Genomic DNA, 18,376 nt, shown 5'->3' on the forward strand with positions numbered 1-18,376 from the left:
AAGCTGGTTGTTTCTGTAATTTGATCCACCGCTTGTTTGCTGTCAGATTCCAGAATGCACTTCATCCACCTCTTAGATTATGCCCAAGTTATAGCCAAGGAGATCCCTGTTGTTTCTGCATCAAGGATAGAAGAGGTGAAGCCCTTCCATTGAAATCCACTCAATCACTAGCCATTCACATCCATGCATACGGCTGCACAACCTGTTAAAACCATATTAGTTTTAATAACATGTATCCATTATAAAATATAGTCAAACCCTATTACAATTCAAAAGTTATTGTCAAAGTTACCATCAAACTTGTTAAAGTTACTTTTAAATTGGCTATTTTTCAATAGAAGTCTATGCGACATCATTAAAAGCCAAAAAAGTAGCTTATTTTATTTGACCTTGTAATTACCAAAATTATTTTAAACTCAACTTAAACTATTCGTAAGTCGTAACACGATAAACCTAACTACTAACCTAACAACTCTAACATGTTTATTTATTTGGTGTTTAGAGAGCCACAAGGACAGAGGTGAGAATCGATTTCAGGATCTCCTGAAACCGGGAAGGAAGCTCTAACCACTTGAGTTATTATTCACTTTCCAACTCATCTTGTTTATAATTTTGCTTTATTTTGCTTTTAACTTCAATACAAATTCACATACTTCATATTATTTGGTTTTAACCAATATATATTTATGTAATGTATTACATATATAGAGAGTATGTTGCTAGTGTTTTTTTTTTTTTTTTTTTTTTTTTTAAAAAAAAAACGAGTATGTTGCTAGTTTGGTGACTTTGGTCTCCATCTAAAAAAAAGTACTCAATATTATGAGCTTTGAATTAACAAGTACAGAGTACTACTTAATAGTAATACCAACTAACAAGTACAGAGTATTAATGCCCAGTTTACTTCACTTTATTTTTGCCGAACAAAAAATATTTTTACTGAAAAACTTAAATTAATTTTACTAAATCAAAATTATTTTTGCTGAACTGAAATTATTTTTACAGATTTTCTATTATAAAGGCCCTGTTCTCTTCACCTTAAAAAATTAATATTAAGTAAAAATAATTTCAGTTCAGTAAAAATAAGTTCAGTTCAGTAAAATTAATTTCAGTTCAGTAAAAATAATTTCAGTTCAGTAAAAATAAGTTCAGTTCAGTATAATTCAGTTTTCTTACAGAAGAACTATAATAGAAAATCAGTAAAAATAATTTCAGTTCAGCAAAAATAATTTCAGTTTAGTAAAATTAATTTAAATACAGTAAAAATAATTTAAGTTCAGCAAAAATAATTTCAGTTCAGTAAAAATAATTTCAGCTCAGCAAAATTAAGGTGAATAGAACGGGGCCTAATTTTTCTTTAAGAAAACTGAATTTTACTGAACTAAAATTATTTTTACTGAACTGAAATTATTTTTACTTAATATTATTTTTTTAAGGTGAAGAGAATAGGGCCTTAATATTATTTTTTTTTGTAAGGTGGAGTGAACAGAGCCTTAATACGGAGTAGTAATAACAACTTAACAAGTACAGAGTAATTATTTCAGATGGTTAATTTCTACATTATGAGCTTTGTGTAATAATAAAAAAAAAAAAAAAAAAAATGAATCCCAAAAAAGTATAGAGTAATACGAGTAAGAAAAAGATGAAAGCAAATTGCGGAGGAAGGTTTTTGTAATTTTGTTTGAACATTAGTCACCATCTCACCAACAATTTGAAAAAATTCGGAAACCTAACTAACATGGAACCTCGGCGACGGAGACTTCTCCCGGAGAATATTTTCCGGCGATGGTACCTCTGCTCCTCCGAATTCATTCATCATTTTCCGTCTATCAGCTAAGGTATCTCAATAATCTTAATTTCTTTCCTACTAATTTAGCAATTTTGATTATTGTTTTCAATTTTATTATTTTTATCGCGATAAAATCAACTTGTTGTGTAATTAGGTTGTTTTTCATGATAATTGTGACTGGTACTTTGATTTGTTGTATTAGATTTTTCAACTAATAATATTGCGAAAAAGTTGTTTTTTGTCGTTGACTTTTCGCAACAAAATGTAATTATGAAATTGAAATCTACTGGTAAACTGTAGAAATTAGGGGTTTACTTTGATGAAGTTGCATATAAATGATTAGATGGTTATTTGTGACTCAAGCTATGAAATTATGTACTGGATCCAAGAGCAATTGCTGGTCCAATGTCTGCTGTATTGGATAGTACATTTCACTGATTACAAGCGTATTAGCAAGGAGTGGACAACGAGACAAATAGATTTAAGGAGATAGTCGAGTTTTGAGTGGTTAATGCTCATCAAGAAAGGGAGTGGACACTTAGGCGACTAGATTAAGGAAGATGCTGAGTTTAATGTGATTAGTTCTGTTCAAGCAAGGGAGTGGACAGTGAGACGACTATATTATAGGACATTGTCGACTTTTGACTGATAAACGCTGTTAAAGACTTAAAGCAAGGAGTTTAGACACTGAGATGACTAGATAGATTATATGATATAGTTGTGTTATGAGTGACTAATGATTTTAAAGCAAAAAGCAAACAGTTTGACAACTAGATTATAATTGAATTTTGAGTGACTAATCCTGTTAAAGCAAGGAGTAAACAGCGAGACAACTATATTTTAGGATGTATTTGAGCTTTGAGTGACTAGTGCTGTTAAAGGGTGTATATAGTTTTGAGTAACTACAACTTGATAACCCATTTCTTTACTTGAAAACTAGAAATGGGTTATCAAGTTGTAGTTAATTGATTTGCGTTATTTTTGTATGAAATGTACTCTCTTTCACTTCCTTTGACGATGTTTTTCTGATGAACCATTTGTAACTTTGATCAAACTGCTGAATTATGTAACGTTCAACTTAATAATGACGGTTTGAGAAGATGAGGAGAATACAGGAATTTGATGGGGGGTGGTAATGCTTGTAATGGGAAATTGAGGTGCTTGGTTCTTCTGTTGCTAGGAGCCTAGGAGTAAGAGCTAAGAGGGCCTTGGTTTTTGTTAGAATGTTTCAGTAAGGAAATGGTTGAAGTTGAGGTTTGTGGTTTTAAGGGTGGTGGATGATGTGGTTTTAGATATTAGCGAGGGTGATTGTGGCTCTTGTTCGAGTTTGTCTAAAGATGGGGATGGTAATTCAGGTAGGATGGTTGGTTTTGGGGAGATGGTAGTCTAGGGCTTCTGAATTCTCATGATAAGCCCCTTAGGAGTTAGGACAACAAGAAAGTTTGAGGGTGACATGCTATATAAATTGGTGGGTGAAGAGGTGCATAAGGTGTATTATTTGAAGTGGCTTTGCGGCGAAACATAAGTTCTACGATTGTGATTATTTCTTGTTTGACATGTCGTGTAAGTACAGAATTGTGTGTGTAAAGCTCTATAAAATGTGCTTTAGGGCCCATCAGAACACCTTCTCAATAATTACATTGATTCAAGTAGTAAAATTCAGGGATCTGATAAGCTGGTCCCAAGGAGGGTCTTGGACTAGGAAGCAGTGCAGTTTCATACTTTTATTTATACAAGTAATAACCTGTACTAAGGCGCAGAATGTTAGTTTTCATAGTCAGGTTTCCCCTTTTGATGACTCTAGTACTAAGGCTATCGTGGATAACATTGGAGGTAAAGCTGTAAAGGCAAAAAATGAAGCATCAATTTAATCCATTTATTTCATCTAGAGTTTCTGGAAATCTTGGGACTGATTCTTCCTATGATACTGATGATTCTCTTTGTGTTAAGTGGATGATTGCTTCGTTGTTCATTGTTAGAAAAACTAAGATTCATACATGCCTCTGGAGCGCAATTGGTGACAATAATTCTGTAGTCAAGTTTCATGTGCAATTAATTTGGATTTTCCTTTAATTTTAGACTTGTAGCCTGTATGATTTTATGTTTTTTTCTTTACTTATCTGTAATGTTGCATGTCCTATGTGTTCCATCATCAACCTTATCTTTTGGGTTTGTTTGAAGGTCTTGTGTGAATCAGTGCATAAGCAATGGGAGTATTGGTGAGAAATGCTTTCCACAATGCAATTCTTCTGCAGATGGTGGTTCAGTCCATAATCCATGGTACATGCAAGAGCCTCTTTACTTGAAATGGAAACAATCTGATTGCCTCAGCGATTGCTGCTACTATTGCATGATTGATAGAGAAAGAGAAAGACAATCATTTGGTCTGGAACCTGTTAAATATCATGGAAAATGGCCTGGTCTGGGACTTCAGGTATGTCATACAGTCATACTGTTAAGTTTGTAGATAATCTTTGTATGAAATGTGCACTCAGTAAACCTGCTTGAACAACAAAAGTTCTGGTCAGAACTGGATTTTGCTCAGTTATGTCCGGCTTATCCATTGTCAGCAGTTAATTTTTGCAGGAACTTGTTTCAGTGGCTCTATCTATCCTCAACCTCTTAATGCATTTCATTGGTTGGCTTTCCTTTTACATCCTTCTACAATATAAGCTTCCCCTAAAGCAAGATGGAACTTATTATGAATACACCAATTTGTGGCATATCTATGGCTACCTATCCCTTAATTCTTGGTTCTGGAGTGCTGTTTTCCACAGTCGGTAAGCTTTTTTCTTAAAATTAATTCAAGCTATCTTTTTCAATTTGTTCATTGAACATATCTGTTTAGAGACATGATAATTATTAAGAAAAGTGGGAAGCAAAGGTCCTTTATTCCTGGTCATCTTCATCTTCAATTTGTCTAATGGTCTTTATCTGTAGCTTGAACGTGATGCTGATCGACTGACAGATTGCAGAACTAGGTTGAATTTCTGCCCTCTGGGTGCATGTGCATTGGCTGGCACCGGCCTACCAATCCATAGGTTGTGACTTCTGATGCTTTAGGATTCACTGCTCCCTTGACAAACAGGTAATTTTCAGTATTTGATAGCAAGTATTCATGAATTGTCAGAGTTGCTCAGCATTCTATTTACTAAACATGAAATCTGCTGTCTAGTCTTAACTCCTGAGGGGTCAACAGTGCTTTTCCCTGGACTATTCACCTCTTGTTTTGTTACCTTGTGTATGTCATGTTGTATGGACGTGGCTGGCTGAGCAGCTGAGGGTTTTGTTTTATATTTTGTATGCGATTAATCTAATCTATATATGCCATTATTCTATCTATGCTTGTATGATTAGCAACTTATTCGAATACAAACTGATGATGGGATCTGTTTATAGGTTTAAAACTTAAATAGTGGGCATGCAAATAAATCTAAGTGCATTGATAATGGCTATGTTGCTTGGCTAGTGTGGGACTAATAACAATTAAGATTCAAGATTGTCAACCCTCACGAAATACAGAGAAAAAAATGATGAACAAGTAATAAAAGAGAGAAACTGTCATAAACTTATTGAATCTAATGTATTGAACTATTATAAGGGTGTGTTATCTATTTCCCACCTTTCTCTTGAATCACTCTCCTACGAGCAAGATCTGTCAATCCTTACAATTATAAGGATGTGTTATCTACTGATCCTCAACTTATTTTGATTTGATTTAGAAAAAAAGAAGGTTTAAATCAGTAATTGATTGATTGATTTAGTCTTTGTTATACTCTCCTGCTGTACGTCAAGTTGGTTGATTTAGTCTTTGTTATTCAAATTGTCTGATTGATTGTTTGATGGAATCGATATGTTGTTTGTCAATTTGATTGAATTGAATGATTGTTTGTTTGATATAATTGAATATGATGGATTATTTAGGCTTATAATCAACTAGGAAATAGCAAGTCCACCAACATAGTTTCATTCATGCAATTTAGGTAATCCTTGCTTTAGAATTTTGCCCCATCTAATGCTCTGTGATGCACTATCATATTGCTTTGTCTGGCTGATTTTAGCATAAGATCTATTTCTGCATGAACTCTTTTTATTTAGCTAATGGTGTTATTAGCTTATAAGCTCACTAAGAAACTGCCTTTCCTAACCTTCAATAAAGTAGTTACAAATTGCTTTCAACTTAATAATATTTAGCATATTCAAATCACTTACTCTATATAAATTGAAAACACACATTGATTATATTCTCTAAGCTGAATCTAATCCTTTCCAAAACAAAATGAGGACTATTGTATATTCCTTATGCTTCCTAACATTTCTGATTGTCACCATCGCCCATGTAGCAGCAGCCCCTCCTCCTCCTCCGCCCCACACACCTCCTCCTCCCCCTAGCATTGCCTTTGCAATACTAGCTTTGCAATGGCCTCAGGGCCTATGCAAGGCTAGCACCTGCACTAAAGTACCCTCCTCTGCTCAGTTTACGATCCATGGTGTTTGGCCAATGGATGCAAATCATAAACAGATGCTCTCTTGCGGCTCATCACCTTATAACAACAAACCGTTACAGGTTAATTTTTGTGTTTATTGCTTCTCTAGTCATTTTTTTTTGAATGGTGCTTGGTTAGTTATTTCTTAAACATTTTTTTTCTTAACAGCCTATGCTCCACGACTTGACCACATTGTGGCCAAGTTTTAAGTTTCAAACTGACGATAAATTCTGGGACCATGAATGGACAAAGCATGGTAGTTGCTCAGGTCTAGGGATTGCTGATTATTTTTCTAGAACCATTAGTCTTGCAAAAAATAGTTGCTCTCAACTTCTGATCAATCTTGGTAAAGAAGGTATTGAATCCCTTGAAATATTGCCAACCCCCTTCACTTTTACCTTGAAATTTTCCATGTACTAATTGTTTTTCTTTTCAGGTGTGCATCCTTCTACCACCCAATCATATCCAATTGCAGATTATGAGAAGGGTATATCCATGCTAGCAGGTGGCAGCAACATCATTTACCAACTGCAATGCATGAAGCGTGCCTCCACATACCTTGTGGAGGTACGGTTATGTGTGGACAGCAGTCTGAAGAACTTCATAAACTGCCCTATAACAGCAACTCAAGGCTGCAAAAATTCGGCAGTTTTATATACATAGAATAGAATGTTACTAAAATGTATATGTACTCTAAATATGACCCCAGCAACTCAAGGTCATGTAATAAGTATGTAGGTTTTTGGATTAAGCAATCAAATCCTTCTCTTTTCTCTATCAAAATTCTTCTCTGATCTAAGAACAGATTTCCTCTGCTTTAAATACTTGATTATTGAATTCTACTAGTTATCAATATTACCAGCTAAAATGTATATGTACACCGTATTACACACAATTAGAAATATCACAATATCAAATCAATTATGCTCATCATTTCTGGCATAATTAGAGATGCATAGCAAGTTTACCACATCAAAAGATAGCCTAATATATAGAGTACATCTCTACATAACCACCAACTGTTTAATATCACTATTTGGGAAACATTGATATGAGTCCATTAATGCCAATTTTTAATGGTGTTTTAGTTGTATCACATATTTTATAAGATATTCATATTCTTTGCATTTTACATTTTTTTTTTGTCACATGATCATTTGCACAAGGTTATATAAGTGAAAAAAAGCAGAGAAAACAAATTATTGGATATTTTTGAATCTAGGTCAATAGAGCCTTACAATAGATATGTAAGTGAAAATTGTGTTTGAATAACATAAATAGAAATTCAGTTGTTTCATAAAAAAAAGTTAATGGCATACATTGATGATGGCAAACTTGTTAGGGGATTCAATGCCTTAGTGTTATAAGATCCCAATCCAACCTCCCTCAGTCTTGCACAGTGATCGAATTATGAAAAAGAAGGTATGGAGGAAGGACCAAATGCTACTTTGTTAAACAGAAAAACACACCAATATTATTACTAATTATAATAAAAAGAAGCCAATAATTTTGAGTAATACAATCCAAACCACAATTTAAAGCCACAAATTGTTCTAAGGATCCACCAACATACAACGATAAATGAGCTTAACTCTGGACAACCCTCCTTAATAAAGGGAACAAACTCACTACATATCTGTGACAACATTCAACGATTATACTAAAACTCGAGATATTGTCTGTTGCGGGTTTATATAGGCACAGATCACCATCAATGAGGAGCAGCAGATCACCATTCATACGTGCAGTCTTAACATTTATACCATAAAGTGTAGGAAATGGTCGGGAAGAGAACAAACACTGCCATGCCAATGGGACTCCAAAGTCATCATCAAATTCAGTGGCTACCCAGATGTAAAAACTACCCACTAACTCAGGACGAGATCTGCGGGTGACAAATATTGCAAGACATTCCTTGTACAACCCAATATCATATTTTGTGTCACTAGGGGCAGATAGAAAATCCCAATCCACTTGAGGAAGATCAGAAAATTTAAAAAGTTCGGTGCTCATATTAAATGATAGGACCCAATACAAGTGACGCTGAGCTAGCTTAGGGTGCAAATGACTTCCTATGACACGGGCAATCCAATAATAAACACCATTTATGCATGAATCCATAACAGAATGTTGAATATTGCCAAGACAACCCAATAACAATGGCGGCTCAAGTCTCTTCCAAGAGTTGGTGTTAAAAGAGTAAATATCGTATGCTAATCTTTTGTCAGAAGACACAACAACAGTTTTAGTCATAATCTTCAAATCATTAGACATTGAATGAAACATAAAACCAACTACCACAACATTGCGTCCATGTTGAAGATCAAGATCTGGTGCTTCAGGATAGGCAATCATCTTAAAATCTCTTGTGGCCGGATTCCATAAGCAACAACTAATACAAACCCTCGTCCATTCTTGATCGATGCACCAAAGTTCAAGACAAATGATGCCATTTGCACTGCCATTACAAATAACATAATCTTTTCTATAGGAGGGATCAATTGTGAAAACAGAATTTTTATCACGTTCTAAATCAGAATTCAAATTCAAAACAATGTCATCCCCTTGTTGTTTAGAGAGCAGATACCATTGGCTTGGAGGTAAAGTTGGGCTTACACTTATAGGTGCGCGCATCATAAGAAGGAGAGGCACATCCCCATTTTCTTTGCACATGGCATATTGAGCACGGTGGTGCATAGAAATGAAGCTAGAGTCGTCGATGAGGGCACACCATGACTTACTGACACATCGCATACGCAATAAGTCTTTCACTGGCAGCCTTGAAAGGATACCATCAAACAGATCATCAGGAAGAATGCAGTTTGTTTCCCCAGAATCCATTTTGCTACAAGTAAATAAATTAGGTGAATTTTAACTGTTTTTAACATTAACATACTTCTCCAATGTCTCCTAATTCCAAATTCTACAGATTCTTATCAAAAGTTATCATCTTGCAAGTAATAATATGTAATATGTTCTTCAACTGGATTATTATCAATCACATTGGAAGTAACAAATGTATTAAATTGGAGTGAATTAGTTGATTCCAATTAAAAACAAGCAGATTAAAATTTTGAATATTGAATGATCAATTTCATACGCCAGGGCCTAAATTACTGAGTATACAAGAACAAAACAAATTCTGAAAAAATTATGTAAAACAGGGAATTGAAAAACAATTATCAATTCAATCCAAAGACAACAAAACTCGTTAAAAGGCAATCAATAATATCACAGACAATCATGGTTTTGTAATGAGATTAAATCAGGGTGATACAAACGAAATTCTAAATTGAATAAAATTAACGATAAACCCTAGATTGAGAAATTGATATTCTATAATAAAAAATAAAGATATCTAACCTTAGAAGCTGCTTCAATGGAGAAATCGACCAAAAGTTTGGATGAAATGAGTCTCATTAATCTACAACCCAAACTAGAAAGGGTAGAGAGGAGAGAGAAAAGAGATGAAATTCAGAAACTTCAGGTTTTATGATGAAGGATGCAATTATATTACAAGATGAAATTATAGTGAATTAATACACTAGTTATTAAAGTGAATGCATGGGTTTATTAGAGAAGTGAATGACCCTCGTTTTTTTATTTTTATTTATTTTTTTATATTAAATAATGTGAATATCGCATAATTTTATGCAATTTAATTGACTTAAGTAAAATACTCATACAATTTAAGTGAAGTACTTGGTGTATTAGAAAAGTGTGAAAGAAAAATTGTGGGATAATAGTTTATTAAAAGTAATGATTGTGTTCTTAAAAAAAAAAAAAAAAGTAATGATTGTGGTAAAGAAAATTACGTTCACATTTGGTAATTGGTAAGTGTAACACGTAAATAGACATGAAGGGAGCACTACTTAAAAATTTGCACAACTGTTTTCAAGTTATAATGCATTACCCATAATTTGATATTGATCCCATTTACAACTTGGTAGTGTTCAAGATTTGCACAAAGCAAACAGAGCAATTAACTCGAAGGATAATTACAAAACTTCCATAATTTACAATAACTTGAGTTATAATGGGATTTTAACTACTGTCATACATCTTACATGAGTAACAAAAACACGTTGATTATGAGGTTGTCTCTCTAGAAATAAGGGATGAAGTATGCCTCTCCACACTCATAGAAGATTGAGCTAGCGGAGTTTGGAATGAGGATGATGACGAGGGACCAGGGGCTGAAGTGGCAAATGTGGAGAGAGCGCTAATACTGCCGCTCATATTCAAGCTAGTCCCGCTGATTGAACCTTCCGGGGCTGCCTTTGGGGCCGGAGGCTTTTCAATCGCCATAATCCCTTCTAACATCTGCACTACTTTACCCATCATAGGCCTTTGAGATGGCTGCTCTTGTATACACCAAAAGCTAACTTGAATTGCTCTTGTCACTTGATCCATATCCACATCAAAGTCAGCAAGCCTCCTGTCTAGTATATTTCCCACCTTTCCCTTCTCAAACTCCTCATATGCCCAAATAGAGAACTTCTTCCTGTCTGTTTCGTTTGACACTTCAAAGTTTCTTCTGCCACTCACTATCTCCAACAACACCATACCAAAACTATAAACATCAGATTTTGAAGTTATTGGAAGATTAGCAAGCCATTCAGGTGCCAAATATCCTCTTGTACCTCTTACACTTGTGAGGGTGCGGTATCTATGGTCTTTTGGGTTTACGAGCTTTGCAAGGCCAAAGTCTGAAACTTTGGCATTGTAGTTATCGTCTAAAAGAATGTTTTCTGGCTTTATATCACAGTGTACAATGCAATCCCGACATTCCTCATGAAGATAAGTAATTCCTCTAGCAGTTCCGAGGGCGATATTGAACCGATGCTCCCAACTTAAGAGTCTTCCTGATTCATCCTCTGTTGCAAAGAGGAAACTATCAAGAGAGCCATTTTTCATGAACTCGTAAACCAAAAGCCTATGTTTCCCCTCAGAGCAAAAGCCTATCAACCTAACCAAATTCAAATGGTGGGTGCTACTTATGGTAGCAACCTCCATTCTAAATTGCTTCTCCCCCTGTTCAATACCCTCGAGCTGCTTCACTGCAGCGACAGTTCTATTGGCAAGGATCCCCTTGTAAACTGCCCCAAAACCTCCTGCACCAAGCTTCTCCTTGAAGTTCCTTGTAGCTTGCTGGAGGTCTTTGTATGAAAACTGTACAGGTGCACCTGATGCATACTCGAGAAGGGCATATTGAGCTGACAAACCTCCAAACTTAGGACTCTTTCTACAGCACCACCACCACAGACTTCCTTCTAATAGTATCAATCCAACAAGGGTGCCTAGAACAACCACTGCAATGATCCAACCTTGCAGCTTCTCCTTTCCTCCTCCGTCCTCAGAGGAAGGAGGGGCATTTGGTTCAACTGGGGCACAAACCTTAACATACGAGGTGCTAGGTAGAGCTGCAGACTCATATCCACTCACAAACCTCGATGTCTTAATATAACACTGCCCCGATCCATCAGCTAAAGTAGTCGAAGCCACACAAGAACTACCCGAAAGACAATTACCCCTACAAGCCGAAATACCCACAAAGTAAACATCATTCAAAGTCTCAGGAGCATACGTCAGGAACTTAGTATGCTCCATCTGCAACATCGCGACACTCCCAGGACAATCCTTAATCTCCCTCTTCAACTTACACCCTTTCTTAATATCATTCGGATCAACCGAAACGAAATTCTCCGACGGACAACCACACACAGGACTAGTATCATTGTAACTACAAATTCCCATATTACCACAATAACCAAAAACCTGACATTGATCACTAACAGCAGTCCATCTCACAGTAGCACTCCCACTACCTTTACTAGAACTATAAATCCTCAGATTCCCATCATTATCCAACCTTAAAAACCTCAAAATATCCCCAGATTCAGCATAATCACTCCCATAAGCCATAATCACAGAACCAGTTAAATTGCCATCATAAAGTGACAAAATCCCAATTGATTGAAGCTGTAATCTAGGGTTACTCAAATTACTACTAACAGTATCATTCAACCCTAAACTCCAATAAACAATATCTTTATTCCACTGTAAAGTTAAATTCCCAGTTCTATTCAAAGTAAAAGAATACAACCCAGATGATAAAACCATCCCAACATTAAAATTCTGAGATGGGACAATAGTATCAGTGGGATGATCAAAAGTAGACCAAACAACCGAATTAGACCGATTTTTGAGGGAAAAATTACCAGAATCATCAAGGGTAGCATGGGAAACGCCGGAATTCGAAGTATTCGACTGCCACAACAGATTACCGGCGCCGGAAAGCAGTCGGAGATTCCCGTCGGCGAGAAACGAGAAAGTTGCGGCGGAGTCAGCGACGGCGGAAATAGACCAAATGGGAAGAGAATCATAGGTGATTGAGAGAGAGAAAGAGGAAGAATTTAATGGGAGAAATCGGAGAGAGAAAGAGTCGTTTGGAGAAGGCCATGTTTGATTTGGGGTTGAAGCTGAAAGAGTTGAACCCAGTGGAATATCTGCAGAAGCTGAAAGAGTGAAGAAGAAGATGAAGATGAATGTTGAAGAAATTGTAAGATTTTGCTTCATTTTTATTTGGGAAATTTAAGATTTTGTTCCAAATTGATTTGGGTATATAAGTATTTATTTAGATTTGGGTTTGGATTTGCAAATGAATTTCTGGGTTAATAAGTATTGAATTGAATTTGAGAGTTAGAGCATTTTTGACACGGTAAGTAGACCAGATAGTATGACTGTAGAAAGAACAAGTCAACAAATGCTGTCAAATATCTACTTGTATATTGGATGATTTTTCATAGGTGGAAGGTTTGTTGAATTGTTGTCCAAAACTTTTTGTGGAGTGGGGAACGCATATTAATGGATGCTACTAAAACTAATGTATACTCGTGAATAAACTCGGTCAAAACTTTAGAATTATTTTTAGTTACAGCGAATTAAGTTCTAATACTATTCGTAGTTGACTTATGTATAATACGATTGTTAGCAAATTTTCAATATTTATTTTTATGCTTGATAATTGTTCAAATTTGGTGTGTTAAAATGATTTGTATATTGATAATTGTATTATGATAAATAAAGAAAATTTTAAAACTAAGAGACATGGTCTTATGGAGTACAATATTTTAATTGAAGTATGAGAAAAGCTCATTCCAATTATGTGAGCTTACAGACTTGAGTATACTTTGAAGTCTTTAATGCATAAAATCAAATGAAAGTCTTCTCTATCAGATAAATTTAATCCTCATATTCCTCAAATATTACACTAACAATAGTCTTTTATATAAACCTCCCTTTCAACAAAATTTTTTGATCAATAATTGTATTTATTATCTGTTTAAAATTTTTAGTACCCCTTCCATTAAATTCGATACTAAAAAAGTGAGTAAAACTAACTATTTTCCACGAACTAGGACAAGCTAGTAGAACCATAATGACAAAAATTTTTAAGAGAGTTAATATGTTACTCCTTAGAGTACTTGGATATGTAAGTCGGCACTAATAGTTAGACGGATATAACTTATTAGACTTTTGAAACTTAGACATAAATTTGTAGACATATAAGTTTTTGAAAATTTCATACTCTAGTTAGTGGACATATGTACTCGGAAAGTCGGAATTAGTTTTTGAGTGGTAGAGACTCACGGTAAAACGGACTCACTTAAGATTTTGTGTACTTCGTACTCCGTATTTTGATTTTTTTTTTAATTATTATTTTTTTTACCCCAAATCAGGGCAAGCTGGTGGAGCCATATTTATTGACTTTATGCAAGAACGCCAACTGTGTATATGCAATTATGCATCACTTTCATCTTTTGATTAGCAACTTGACAACGTATTTACACATTTCACCAAACATCATATCACACATAAATTCATTACTTTCCCTTATTAATTATTTTCTTGGCCCCTAATTTATTACAGTACTTTCTCTTAACAATAATCAGTCGCAATTTCTTGTTGTTGGGACTGACTAGGAAGTTAGAAAAAGAAATTTCCAATGTTCTACATTTTCAATTTCTTCCTTCAAAATCTCAGAAATTCTGAATGTTCTTAGTTGATTTTTTAAGAATTACTGCAATTTCTGAAATTTTCAGTCAAAAGTGAAAAATATACGGTAGAAGTTCGTGGCTTATACGAAATACGGAGTATGAATAATTATTAACAGCTTTGTTACGTACTTAGATGTTAGTAAGATAATGACGGGTTAAAGTTTTTCAACTCTTCAAACACAGCCTAAAGCCAAAAAATGAAGAATATTCTTAGTCAAAGTGTATTGTTATAGGCTAATGCCAAAGTGCAGTGCAACAAGGCCAAGCTTCCATTCATCCTAACGTTCTATGTGACTTATGTGGGTAGCATTGTCCATTCTACAAGGACATGTCTCGTATCCAGCACGTACTTAGACCCACCTTAAATGCGTCGTGTACACATCTCAAAATTTCTATTGGTAATTTTTCGTAATTTTATGCTATTAACTAACTTGTTGAGGTTTCTTAATTCTATAACAAAACAAATACTACGTATATTGGTGGCCTGGCCGCCTGGTTAAGGTTGCGTGAAAGTGTAGGGGCAAAAGCGAAAAAACAATACAAACAATTAAATATTTGGTAAATACACTAATACATACATCATTAATCATGAATAATATAATCTACAAAATTTACAACAAACAAGGCTGCATCACCCTGTCATCAAACTGCATACATAGCTGCAAAGTCCTAGATAATGCGAAGTGTAATACTATGTAATTCATCTGTTCAAATCATTTTCTTCCTGTAGAAGGGAAGAGGAAGGACGTTCCAGATCTACTGCAGAGCCAAAGGATTTTTGCACTGATGAAGATGCACCAATGCTGGAACTAACACAAATGCTAGTACATAAATCCACTAAACCTTCCTCATTAGTACTCAAAGGAGGCGGATTTTCGACAGGTATAACTCCTTCAAGCATCTGCACCGCTTTCCCCATCACCAGCCTATGAGATGGTTGCTGTTGGATGCACCAAAAGCTTACTAGAAGAGCTCTCCTAGCTTGCTCCATATCGAACTCTTCACCTAGCCTCTTATCGACTATGTTCATTATATTACCCTTCTCGAGCTCTTCATAGGCCCAACTGGAAAATTTTGTCATGTTTGTGTCCACTGAAACTTCAAAGTTTCTCCTACCACTGACAATCTCTAATAAAACCATCCCAAAGCTGTAGACATCAGATTTCGATGTAATTGGCAGATTAGCAAGCCATTCTGGCCCCAAATATCCTCTTGTCCCTCTGAAGGTTGTAAGCTTGTGAGTTTGTTGATCTTTTTGGTTGATGAGCTTTGCAAGTCCAAAGTCGGAAACTTTGGCATTGAGATTATCATCTAAGAGAATGTTCTCCGGCTTTATGTCACAATGAACTATACAATCACGGCATTCTTCATGAAGGTAAGTAATCCCTCTTGCAGTGCCAACTGCAATGTTGAACCTTTGCTCCCAATTCAAGTTAAAGGATTGATTTTCCCCTACAAAAAGGAACTTATCTAGTGAACCATTTTTCATGAATTCGTAGACTAGCAGCCTGTGACGGCCTTCAGAGCAAAAACCAATCAGCCTCACCAGATTCAAGTGGTGAGTGCTACTGATAGTCGCGACTTCCATCCTAAACTGCTTTTCTCCCTGCTCGATACCCTCAAGTTGCTTCACCGCAACAGCCATGTTGTTGTAAAGACTTCCTTTGTAAACAGCTCCGAATCCCCCAGCCCCAAGTTTCTCCTTGAACCCTTTGGTTACCCTTTTAAGATCCTTGTATGAAAGTTGCACAGGAGTCCCAGATGCATACTCAAGGAGTGCATAATGAGGAGAAAACCCACCAAACTTGGGATTATTCCTAAAATACGTCCACCAAATGACACCACCTAATATGAATAACCCAACCAATGTACCTAAAGAAGCAAGAACAACAATTATCCAAGAATGCAGCTTCCAACTAGTAGAAGTGCCTGATCCCTCTAGTGTCATAGGCGGGTTTGGCTCAATCGGTCCACAAACCTTCACGAATGAACTTCCAGGGATCGTAGGAGACTGATATCCGCTAACAAAACCTGATGTTTTGATATAACAGTATCCTGTACCATCAGCCATGACAGAAGAGGCAACACAACCACTGCCAGAAAGACAATTCAACCTACAAGCTGTAGTACCTAAAATATATTGTTCAGTAGATGATTCCGGGGGATAGGTCAAGAATCGAGTATGATTCATAGGTAACACTGTCTCAGTCCCGGGACAATCTTTGATCTCAACCTTCCTCTTACAGCCTTTCCTACTATCAGTAGGATCAACGAAAAGGAAGTTCTTTGACGGACAAGAACAAGTAGGATCACCAGTCACATTGTAAGTGCAAATTCCCATATTACCACAGTACCCAAAAACCTCACATTGATCACTAATTCCAGTCCATTTAACAGTAGTAATTCCATTGCTAACACTATAAGTTCTTACATTTCCATCACTATCCAACTTAAAGAATCTAAATTCATTACCATCATCAAAATCACTACTGTAAGCCATGTTAACTGGACTAGACAAATTAGGATCATAAAGAGACAAAATCCCATTTTGCTTAATTGATAAACTAGGGTTTGTCAAATTGGAAATAACAGAATTATTCAATTTCACCCCATAATTCCAATATAAAATACTGTTATTCCACTTCAAAGTTAAATTCCCACTTCTATCAAGACTAAAAGAGTACAGCCCAGAAGTTAAAACATCAGAAACAGTGAAATTTTGAGAAGGAACAAGAGTGTCCTTAAGGTGTTCGAAAGAATGCCACACTGAAACAGAACCATTTTTAAGGACGAAATTACCAGAATCTTCAAGGGTAGCATGAGTAATTCCGAGATGGGTAGTGTTTGATTGCCATAAAACTTTGCCGGAGCCGTTGACTAGCCGGAGATTTCCATCGGAAAGGAAATTAAAAGAGGAATTTCCGTCTGTTATTCCGGCGGGTTCCCAGATTGAAACGGATCCTCCATATGCAATGCAGAGAGAGAAAGTGGTCGGAGTAATCGGAAGAAAGAGGAGAGAGAAAGTATTTCTGGGTGATGACCATTTTTGGTTTTTATTTGAAGCATAAAGAGAAGAGCCTGGAAGAACATCAGCTGCAAAAACAGAGGATGATGATAATAATGGAGTGAAAAACAGAGGATAAAAAATCAGAAATTTTCTAATATTCATTTTTATGTTTTTGAAAAGTTGGTTCCTCAATCACAAGAAGCATCAATTCAGCATTTAATCTTGCATTAATGAGCCCAGCTGTTTTTTTTATGTATATAGAGCTACTCGTACAAGGAGCGATAGTAACAGTAATGTAGACGGGATTTGATCTAAGGGTCTCGACAGCGACATTTGCCAAAATATATCCTGTTGTTGGAGTTGAAGGGAAAAAAGGGTGGTAGTACTCGAGGGCTCGAGGCCAAGGGAAATCAAGCCATAAAAAAGAACTAAAAAGACTAAAATGTTTTGTTTGTTTTCTCAGATATTCTGTTTATTTTGTTGACAAATATAGCGGGAAATGGAAATCAGAGTAAGAAGAAGGTGATGGAATTTTAGAAGTGAGACTTTTCAAGACCGTGGGGAACCTTCTTTTGACTATTCTAAATTTCTAAATATCCTTGTGTTCCTTTCTTTGATTTTTTTTACTAGTAGTACAATAATTTCAATATCGTGACCCAATTATATATTAATTTAATTGTGCAATGTACGATTAATTTAATTGTGCAATATTAAGTATTAAACTGAGAGTATTATACCTTGTTTTAAGGAAAAGTAATTGAGTTATTAGTGATTGTGTTAGATATTATAGAATAAGATAAATGTTGTCATTCTTTGATTTTTAATTATTTCTCAATCATCTCAAATACATTTTCTATATAATAAAGAACCAAAGAAGGCATAATTTGCTAAAGAAAATCAAACTCTTAGGCCTTGTTTAGTTCACCTTATTTTTACTTATTTCAGAAAAAATAAGTTCAGATCAGAAAAAATAAGTTCAGATCAGATCAGATCAGGAAAAATAAGTTCAGATCAGGTCAGATCAGAAAAATTAAGT

General features: G+C 35.5%; 2 protein-coding genes and 2 pseudogenes across 8 annotated transcripts; 1 reads left to right on the forward strand and 3 right to left on the reverse strand.

Moving 5' to 3' along the window:
• Window positions 1-1,585: 1,585 nt before the first annotated feature.
• Window positions 1,586-7,056, forward strand: LOC145638706 (ribonuclease S-1-like). Of its 6 annotated transcripts, none has more exons than XM_081689703.1 (7): window positions 1,586-1,835; window positions 3,968-4,220; window positions 4,373-4,566; window positions 4,727-4,874; window positions 6,130-6,353; window positions 6,442-6,628; window positions 6,710-7,056. In XM_081689703.1, the coding sequence occupies exons 1-4, from the start codon at window positions 1,783-1,785 to the stop codon at window positions 4,749-4,751; spliced, it is 525 nt and encodes a 174-aa protein (XP_081545829.1). In that variant the 5' UTR covers window positions 1,586-1,782; the 3' UTR covers window positions 4,752-4,874; window positions 6,130-6,353; window positions 6,442-6,628; window positions 6,710-7,056. The 6 variants fall into 6 exon arrangements, with proteins under 6 accessions (XP_081545829.1, XP_081545828.1, XP_081545830.1 ...); XM_081689702.1 differs by having other exon boundaries at window positions 6,133-6,353; XM_081689704.1 differs by having other exon boundaries at window positions 4,755-4,874; window positions 6,133-6,353.
• Window positions 7,057-7,780: 724 nt separating this feature from the next.
• Window positions 7,781-9,797, reverse strand: LOC145639784 (putative F-box protein At1g47390). Of its 2 annotated transcripts, none has more exons than XM_081691108.1 (2): window positions 9,637-9,797; window positions 7,781-9,052 (listed from the first exon to the last, which is right to left on the reverse strand). In XM_081691108.1, the coding sequence occupies exon 2, from the start codon at window positions 9,025-9,027 to the stop codon at window positions 7,861-7,863; it is 1,167 nt and encodes a 388-aa protein (XP_081547234.1). In that variant the 5' UTR covers window positions 9,028-9,052; window positions 9,637-9,797; the 3' UTR covers window positions 7,781-7,860. The 2 variants fall into 2 exon arrangements, with proteins under 2 accessions (XP_081547234.1, XP_081547233.1); XM_081691107.1 differs by having other exon boundaries at window positions 7,781-9,118.
• A 426-nt stretch (window positions 9,798-10,223) lies between these two features.
• On the reverse strand, window positions 10,224-13,030 carry LOC145639783 (G-type lectin S-receptor-like serine/threonine-protein kinase At1g34300 pseudogene; annotated as a pseudogene).
• A 1,829-nt stretch (window positions 13,031-14,859) lies between these two features.
• On the reverse strand, window positions 14,860-17,514 carry LOC145638708 (G-type lectin S-receptor-like serine/threonine-protein kinase At1g34300 pseudogene; annotated as a pseudogene).
• Between the last annotated feature and the right edge of the window lie 862 nt (window positions 17,515-18,376).

Source organism: Chenopodium album, chromosome 7, assembly GCF_948465745.1.
Source record: "Chenopodium album chromosome 7, dcCheAlbu1.1, whole genome shotgun sequence".
Taxonomy (NCBI): Eukaryota; Viridiplantae; Streptophyta; class Magnoliopsida; order Caryophyllales; family Amaranthaceae; genus Chenopodium; species Chenopodium album.